At 35.1% G+C, this 9,716-nt stretch overlaps 1 protein-coding gene across 1 annotated transcript; it reads left to right on the forward strand.

Moving 5' to 3' along the window:
- Positions 1-4,857: 4,857 nt before the first annotated feature.
- On the forward strand, positions 4,858-5,800 carry LOC133288938 (uncharacterized). Its single transcript, XM_061486780.1, has one exon. The coding sequence runs from the start codon at positions 4,860-4,862 to the stop codon at positions 5,703-5,705; it is 846 nt and encodes a 281-aa protein (XP_061342764.1). The 5' UTR covers positions 4,858-4,859; the 3' UTR covers positions 5,706-5,800.
- The last annotated feature ends 3,916 nt before the right edge of the window (positions 5,801-9,716 follow it).

Genomic DNA, 9,716 nt, shown 5'->3' on the forward strand with positions numbered 1-9,716 from the left:
TTATGTGCTCACTATTAAAAATGGTGTTTGTGAAATATATGATTCTGTTAGAGGTGTTATTGTTGTTATTCAGATGAGTTCAAACAGATTGTTTCCATTAAAGATTGAAGGAATCCAATCTAGTTTAATGGCTGAAATGAAAGATCCTTCATGGTTGTGGCATTTTCGCTATGACCATTTGAGCTTTGGTGGGTTGAAGATGCTCCAACAGAAAAATATGGTGACAGGCCTCCCTCAAATCACAATTCCTCATTCCTTAGTATGTGAAGAATGTGTTGTTAGCAAACAAAATCGTTCTGAATTTGCAAAAGGGAACTCATGGAAAGCAAAGGGAATTTTGCAATTGGTGCATTCAGACATTTGTGGTCCAATAAATCTAATTTCTAATGGAGGTAAAAATTATTTAATCACCTTCATTGGTGATTTTTCTAGAAAAATGTGGGTTTATTTTTTATAGGAAAAGTCAGAAGCTTTCTCTACATTTAAAAATTTCAGAGCTCGTGTGGAGAATGAGACAGGAAGGATGATTCAGACACTTCGCACAGATCGTGGTGGTGAATATTGCTCAAAAGAATTTGAAGCTTTTTGTGAAGAACATGGCATCCGAAAAGAGCTTACAACTGCGTATACACCACAACAAAATGGTGTATCAGAGAGGAAGAATAGAACCATCCTCAACATGGTTAGAAGCTTGTTGGCAAGAGGAAGAGTTCCAAAGACGTTTTGGCCAGAAGCAGTAAACTGGTGCATTCATGTCTTGAACAGAAGTCCAACCTTTGCAGTTCGAAATATGACGCTAGAAGAGGCTTGGAGTGGGAGAAAACCAAATGTGGATCACTTTAGAATTTTTGGATGCATTGTATATGCTCATGTCCCAGATCATAAAAGGAAAAAACTTGATGACAAGGCTGAAAAATATGTCTTTCTAGGTGTAACTTGTAAGTGATACATCTAAAGCATATAAATTATTTAATCCACTGACAAAAAAAATTGTGGTTAGCAGGGATGTTGTTTTTGATGAAGAAAACACTTGGGATTGGAATATGCAGCAGCCTACCCAAGTTCTTTGTGATATTGATTCTGAACAAGAACAAATTTCAGCATCTAGTATGCCTGAAAATTCGTCCATTGCAACTTCTTCAGCTAGTCAATCCTCACCAACAGTAGTTGGAGTTAACGAAGAAGGAACTCAATCTCTTCGTCGTGTTAGAAGAAGGCCTGCTTGGATGGAAGATTATGAGGTAACTGGAATTGAAGATCCAATTACTCACTTTACTTTGTTTTTAGAATGTGATCCCGTGACTTTTGAGAGTGCTGTCAAAGAAGAAAAATGGCCAAAAGCAATGGATGCTGAAATTGATGCAATTGAGAGGAATGATACTTGGGAGTTAACTGATCTTCCAAATGGACACAAAACTATTAGTGTGAAGTGAGTGTTCAAAACAAAGTTAAAGGAAAATGGTGAAATTGACAAGCACAAAGCACGCTTGGTTGTCAAGGGTACAAGGAACAATATGGGATTGATTATACAGAAGTTTTTTCTCCTGTTGCGAGACATGATACAATCAGGAGTGAAGACCAGATTGCTGATATTTTCACTAAAGCTCTCAAGATGGAGTCATTTGTGAAGTTAAGAAGATTATTAGGTGTCTGTATACTTTAAATTGACTGTTAGCAAACATCAGTTCAAGGGAGGGAATGTTTTAGTTTCTTGTGTCAGTTACAATATTGAAGAGTTAATTGTCTTTTGGTTTTTCTTATGTGAGTTATGAAGTTAAATTATTATGTTTATTAGGGATATAATGACTGACGTTATGACATTATGAGTAGTTAATTAGTAGTGTTATGAGGGTGTTATGAGACTCTTGATTAGTACTTTCAGTTTTTTATGTTGCCTATTAATAGGCTTGATGTGTTGAAGAAATATAGTATTCCTTTTTCAATATTTTTTACGTGTCTCAATATTCTATCACTCATACCATTGATTTTCAAGTTTGAACATAATAAATTCTCGCATTATAGCTAGTGTGTCATCCATCACAAGGATGGAAGTGATGAGTTTGAAACATTAAGCCAGGCAGAATCCTAGCTAACCCGCTCTAGAGTTGGGCCTCTCACCTGAGGAGGTTGACCCGACTAAGGCATAAGCTCGTCAGCCCGGAACGTGGGTCTGTGATCTATGATCATGTATCTCATCTTCCACACTCACATTCATCGCCTGCAAGATAACCGTTCTGGGTATATTCTTCTTTTACAATAATCATCTTAAGGAGCCTTATATATAACTGAACAATGCTACACAAGGCACCATCTTAGCCAAATTGCATCGTAGAGTACTCTGAAGCCCTAAAGAGCATTCACCATCACAGTTTTGTTATTGACGGTTATGAACATTGCAACTGTTCCTTTAAAATTTAAAAGTGATATGCATTGGTTTTTATACATAATATAGTTAGATATGTGTAATTTTGACTTTATGATTTAGGCAAATGATAATCCTTGCCTAAAATGCACTATGTGCTTTGATGGGTATAAAAGTCTTATATCTAGTGAAATATTTAATAATATATGAATTTTAAAGAGCTATCTTAGTGATGTTTCAGTCAAAGTAATTCTAATGACTTTGACAAAGCTTTTGTTTTTGTGGTTTAGTATGATTCTTAAACAAGTTGTGTTATCATAAACACATTTTGTGATGTTGATGGAATCAAGATTGAATGTGAAATCTTAAGTCCGGTAATTGCTCACAAATTGTTTGAATTTTGGTATTAAAGTATGATATATATGTTGATGACCGGAATGGTTAAATTTCTGAGTTGATTCAATTCCAAAATTGTATGACTTGTTTCAATTGTTGATGATTTTAATGCCATGCATAATATGAAGATTGTATATTATTTTATAGTTAAATTGTGTTGGACAAGTTACCTCAAACTCAAGAGGGGGCACTACTAGAAAAGTCGCGAATAGCGAGGAAAATTTGTGAGGAAAAAATTCCCTTGCAAACTGTGACGTAATTTGCATGGGAAAGACAATTGCGACATAAGGTGAATTGAGTTTTAAAAATATTTTTGCAAAATGCCTCACTTTCTTTCTTGAAAAAGATTTTCTTGAGTTAATATAATTTTTACACAAGCAAAGTTTAAACAGTAGAAATTAATACAAGCAAGTAGTATGCAAAGTGTAAATTTAAATAAGCTCAAGTATTCAAATAATGCTTATGTAAAAAGATAAAGAATTAGAGAGATTGCAAACAATTTTTGAAATGAATAGAAATTAAAAAAATATAATCTAATATTCAATTAGGCACTTGAATTTAAGTTTAAATCCATTTTCATTTAATATTTCAAAACTCAAATTTGAAACTGTGACATAGTTAATAGTTAAATTCAACGTTATAGTTACTACCTCTTTTTCTTACTTCTTCCTACTATTAAATCTTAAATGTTGATTTCCAGCAATCTAACGGTTGTAATTTATTGGGTCATATTTATTAATTAATTATTAATTTTCAATAAATTATAACTGTTAGATTGATGAAAATCAACGATTAAGATTTGATAGTAAGATGTAATAAAAAAAAGAAGAAGTAGTAAGTATAACCTCTCCCATAATTAATTTTGATTGCTTTAACAAAAATAATTTGTGGTCGAATCGTAATTAAATTGAAAAATGAAATAAGAAGCAATTAATGGAACCGAAAACATAAATAACTGCTTCATAATCTGATTGATTCTATTGGAGGGTCTGGTTCGATTTTTAAAATATTGTGTTTAATATATGAGTGTGATGTTTGTCATTTTAAATAACATAAATTATGTCATTTTAGGAGAGAGATAGACACAAGGGAACATAAATCATGTGAAGAAAGTGAGTGATTTTTTTAATTTAAATTTTAAATAAAAAAATATTATTTTGTGTCTATCTCTCTCTTAAAATGACATATCTTTATGTCATTTAAAATGACAAACATTTGTCCCTTAATATATATATATATGAGGTAGGATCTTTTGACACCAGTGTCAAGTTTCAAATTTAACACCTCATCTGAGAGTCATTAGATAAAAAAAGATCAATGGTGTCACATGTTTACAAATCAGAGTCGTTGATCTTTTTTGATCTAATGACTATCAGATGAGGTGTCAAAGGATCCTACTTCATATATATATATATATATATATATATATATATATATATATATATATATATATATATATATATATAGGAGAGGGTTACATTTACAAATATTTTGTTTATAAACTCTTACACCCTATATTATGTTTTCCCGGGAGAACACTAGGTTATACTACGTTCTCTCGAGAGTACATAGTATAATTTGCAAAAATTTGTAAACGAATCATTTTTCATAAATATATATATATATATATATATATATATATTTAAATTAAGAGAACAAAAATATACATTTAGGATAATTTTTTTTAAGTAGTTTTTTAAAATTCAGAACTAATTTATATACTATTAAAACTCCATTATTAACAAAATCAGCTCTTATAACTTAAAAGTTTGTTTTTTTCTTCTTCATATTCTTAATAAATTTCAAGGAAAAAAGAAGAAGATAACAAATAAACAAACTTCTGGAAACCGAAGATAAGCAGATGACACATAAACAGTTGCAATTGCAAGAGCATAACACTGACAGCTGTCAATTAACAAATCAAAAGGATATACCAAAGGCAAGAATTTAGCTTCGGTTCCGAAGCTGCTGGTGACCGTTGTACAATACCTAAACTTAAAATTGCCCTGAACTAAGCGCAAAGCACATCCTCTGCTTTCTCTCTCTCTCTCTCTCTCTCTCTCTCTCTGTTTCTGATATCCAAATCCAAGAAATCCAAGCAATGGTTTCAAAGGTGAAGAAAACCCCAATCAAATCAATCCGGAGCATCCGCCGTTCGCGGCGGAAATCTCCAATTAAAAAAGTGGTGGCGGCTTCCTCCGCCGTCCTCTCCTCCATCCACCGCCGCATCACGAAACTCTTCTCCAAATTGACACGCCTCAGCACCACTCACAAAAACAGAACAAGCTACAAGATCCTCAAGAAAACAACCACCCATTTCCGTTGCGATGAGGAACGAGAATCCCTCAACGACATTTGCCGAACCCTAGTCTTCGACACCACCACCCTCTCACTCCTTCCACCTTCCCTCTCCAACCGGAGAACCGTCATCCTCGACCTCGACGAGACCCTCATCCATTCCATGGCTACGCCGCCGCCAGACCGCTTCGACTTCGTCGTCCGGCCGGTCATCGACGGCGAGCCCATGGATTTCTACGTGCTGAAGAGGCCGGGGGTCGACGAGTTCTTGCAATCGCTGGCGGCGAAGTTCGAGGTGGTTGTGTTCACCGCCGCGATCAAGGAGTACGCGTCCTTGGTACTGGACCGGCTCGACCGGAACCGGTTCATCTCGCACCGTCTTTACCGTGACTCGTGCCGCCAAGTGGATGGGAAGCTGGTGAAGGACTTGTCGGAGATTGGTCGGGATTTGAAACGGGTCGTCATTGTTGATGATAACCCGAATTCGTTCGCGAATCAACCCGAGAATGCGATTCTGATTCAGGCCTTTGTTGATGATCCTTGCGACCGGGAGCTTTGGAAGTTGAGAAGGTTTTTTGATGGAACTGATTGCTTTGATGATATGAGGGATGCTGTGAAGAACTACTTTACGGTGCAAGCACAATGTTAGAAAGTTCATGTGAGTTGTTATGGTGAAAAAAATAAAAAAATTATGTGAGTTGAACAATGATTTTTTTTTTTTTAGTTTCTCAATAGATTCATTCTTCGGATTACATTCGGTTCGAGTAATTTTATCGGATCTCATTAAAGGGACCGTTCTCCCAAATTCTTTTTTTTTTTTTCATTTTCAGGACTTGAATCGAAGACTGGTTAAAGGGTCCAAACTCTTTATTATATGTGCTCGTTACGGGGCAGCTCTCCTAAATTCATTTTTCCTTTGCGAGGCTCAAACTCGAGTCCTCTAATTAAACGCCCAGACTCCTTACCGTCTGTTCCAAAATGTTTGGTTAGTTGAACAATGATTTGTTCAATGTCAAGTGACAAAAAAAGAACACAGGGATGATGTTCTGTATTACTAATTATTCAATTGCTATGTTAGTTAAAACTTTTCTTTCAGTATGGGTTTACTTGATGGAAATAATGAAATGACAAGTTTGATTGACTCAGATCAGATTTGGAAATTTTCTTGGAGAAGAAAATGTTCAGAGTTTCATCAAATTTGGAATGCCTGGCAAAGTGGTATAGCGATTCCATTCTCCTCATTTGTGAAACTACAGTTTCATTTACACAAGCTCATACACCAAGGATGTACAAAGAAATTGGATAGTTGGTTACATGGAATGTGTTTGATAAAACTTTTGATGTTTTTCATTCAGACATATCAATGTCAAACAGATAAGTTTTAATCTTACCACCAAACAAGAAAAATGACATCACTACAATATTTAAGATTTGGTATAAATAAATTTATTAGTTTTTAAATAAACTGAAGGACATAATTTGTAATGATTTTACATTATAAATAGATTAACAATAAAATCCATATTGTGATTTGATTCAAAGATTTTAAAGTCCTCAAGAATGGCAAATAGTTGAACCTAGTCACAAGATATGTGAGTGTGAATGCTTATAACCATGGTGATAAGCCTTATGAATCTATGAATGATCAAGAATTTCTCCCCTCCTTTGTTATGGGGGCCATATATAGATGAAGTACATTAAGAATTTCTGTACATAGTTGGTAGTTTTGCAAGTAACTAGCGGTAACAGTGTGCTTAGTGGATAGTTATATGTAATAAAAGGAAGTTGAAAGAAAGTGGTGGAGTAAGATGCTTAGTTAGTGAAGAAAGGGAAGTCCAGAACCGTATTTATCTATCAAGATGCCTTTTAATAGGTTCAACCACAAACGCTCAGTACCTCTTAGTACCAAGAGATTGGTGTGAACAACCACAATCTTGGGGTTGCACCTTGTTCAGAAGGAAATGCCTTCCCTTCTGCTTCAGTCTGTCAAACAGAATGTCTCGTATTCAAGGTCGAATTTTTGTCTTATAACGACAATGGCTGTTTCCAATTCCATGATCCAACTCTTCGGGAAATAAGGGTAGCTGCCGGAATTACCATACAAACTCTTCTGACAATATATTTTTTCCCTTTTCCTTTTCATTATGCAGGTTTGAGATTGGCTGTGTGTTTGGATTGAAGATTGCACATTTCATTCGCACACTTATAACAGAAAGCACAATTAGGTTCCAGCATAGAGATTAAGAAAAATACAATCATAAGACATTCACGAAAGATCTTCCAACTTGATCAACTACAATTTCAGGATTGATATTGGCATAATAAATTCTAGAGATGTTTTGACTGCAGAACTGAGATTTTGGCTAAGTCACACGATGGCACCAAATGGGTTTTTAGCACATTTTCACATCGGCCACAGCTAAATTATAACTTGTTAAGGAACACTAGGCCACCCCTGTTCTGTATGAAAATCCCCCATCCCCATCCGCTGGAAAGAGAAAATTTTCTATTGGAAATTGGGCGTAGTCTTTTCCCACCATATTCTTTACCACCAGTGTGTTCTTGGAGGAAGAAGTACACCCTCGTTTTGAGCACTGATCGTACGAAAGTTGATCCTTAAAGGCAAACTACATCTTCTCTGTTCATCAGTACGTTTGATTGTTTGAAGCATTGCACATTCATGTAGCATGGAAAATTTCATGATCAACTTTAAATAATCACATAGAAAATGAAGCTCGTCAAATTGCACATTGCTCGGTGAAGGTCGATCATAAGAAACACCAGAAATTCTTAAGTGCTTCTGGTGTACTATGAAATGTATAGCACCTCAACTATGTGAGCCATTCTTTTCTCCAACTTTTAACTACATTTTTAATGTTACGCTGAAATAATACACATTCAATGGTAAAGACTAAAGAGCAAGAGGAACCTCATGCTCATGGAGCACCTTAGAATTTCTCCAAGAAACACAGCAAGGGAGAGGAATATATTACATACGTAGCATCAAAGATTGGGCCTTTATTACAAAAAAGAAAAGAAAAGATTGGGCCTTTAAAGAGTACTTAGACTTGGTTGTTAGGCAGATGGCACAAAAATGCAGATTTCAGGCACTGCATATATTGATTGACGCGACTCTGTTTATCATCATGAAACTGGGCTTTAAAGTTATGATGATTCATTGTAAACTAAGTTATAATGGTTCATTGTCAACTACACAAGAAGGAAATGAAAGACCTGACTTTCCTTTATTGTCATTTCTGGATTATGTATTACTGATGTTAATCTTGGTCAATCCATCTCAGATTCAACTGCACAGGTAGTAGTCAAGTGCTAGCCTAGTTGCCTCGGTGGAAATGGATCCCTTCATGTTAAATAAATTATGACATGCTCATATGGAAAATCATAACTATATAAAGATAAATCAATGGTGTTAATTTTGTAATTACCTATTTTAATATATATTTTTCTCTCTTCCTTTATTATCATTAATCACTTTTGTATGGTTATTATTCTTCTACATGATCATATCATGTTTTATTTAACACAATAGCATCCACTCATTTAGTATGAAAATTGACAATTCATTTGCACATAATACTAGCTTAATAGATTAGCAAATAGCATCCAGACTGTTACTACTACCGCCCCTTCTCCCCACTTAACTCCCCCAAATTTCAGTCGTTCCATGCACACTCAGCACAGCAGAATTATTCACCTCCAAAAATTGATAAGGTAAGCCTGCTAAAATGTAAAAATGAAACGAAAAATACAAATTTCTTTTCCTGGCCAGAATATCAATTTAAACGTTTGTCAACAATCTTTCTAATGACATGAAGCATATCTAGTAATAATGGAAAAGTAATCTTCTAAGAACTCAAAAAAAGAAAAAGAGAGGAAGGTCCAATGGCGAAGGGGGTGGTGCTGTAACTATCTCATCACCAATCTAGCAAAATAAACTGATAAACAACAGATAAATTATTTAGCACATTTTATTGAAGCATTTGCACTGTCAGCTAAACATCAGGTTTGATGCTGAACGGATGAAAAATTCATGAGATTTAATGAAGCTTTGGCAAAGTCAGTAGCTTGCAAAAAAAACATCAGAACTGAAGGCAAATATTTTAAAATCTTTCTCAGGGACCAAATGACACACACAACAAAAGATCAAATGTATTCATCTCCTCTTGTCTCTGCTATTCTAACCATGTTTCAAACTTTAAAAATAATAGATTGAATCAATAAAACAACATCAATCAAATACAAGTACAACAACACCTTCTATCAATTCATGATTGCATACACAGTGAGATTTTTTTCTTAAAAAAAGAAGAAGAAGAAGCGAAAGTACAACACAAATAGCATGATCTCGGTAGCACAGATCCAAATACAAAAAGAGCAAAATAAAATGGATCTCACCGGATCAAACCGCAAGAGAAAACCTGGTGCGGCAACCTCCATGCCTCGGATTTAGTGAAGCACATGTCATCAAGGTCCTGGCTTGTACACCAGCTGCACTTTGAGTTCTGCGAACAGTGGGACTGCACCGCAAGCACTCCACAATTGTTGGGGAGATGAGTGTCCCGCTGGAAAGTTGAACCATCCTCAGAAATTCCACGGCCATATCTAGATAACCCATGAGAGGGTTGACAGAGAAAAGCAT

This window comes from Gastrolobium bilobum, unplaced genomic scaffold (genome assembly GCF_033153095.1).
Source record: "Gastrolobium bilobum isolate Gb01-03AN ecotype WA unplaced genomic scaffold, APGP_CSIRO_Gbil_v1 utg714, whole genome shotgun sequence".
NCBI lineage: Eukaryota > Viridiplantae > Streptophyta > Magnoliopsida > Fabales > Fabaceae > Gastrolobium > Gastrolobium bilobum.

Bases quoted from the DNA above. Each gene is read 5' to 3' on its own strand.
- LOC133288938 (XM_061486780.1), top strand. From the start codon at position 4,860: ATGGTTTCAAAGGTGAAGAAAACCCCAATCAAATCAATCCGGAGCATC.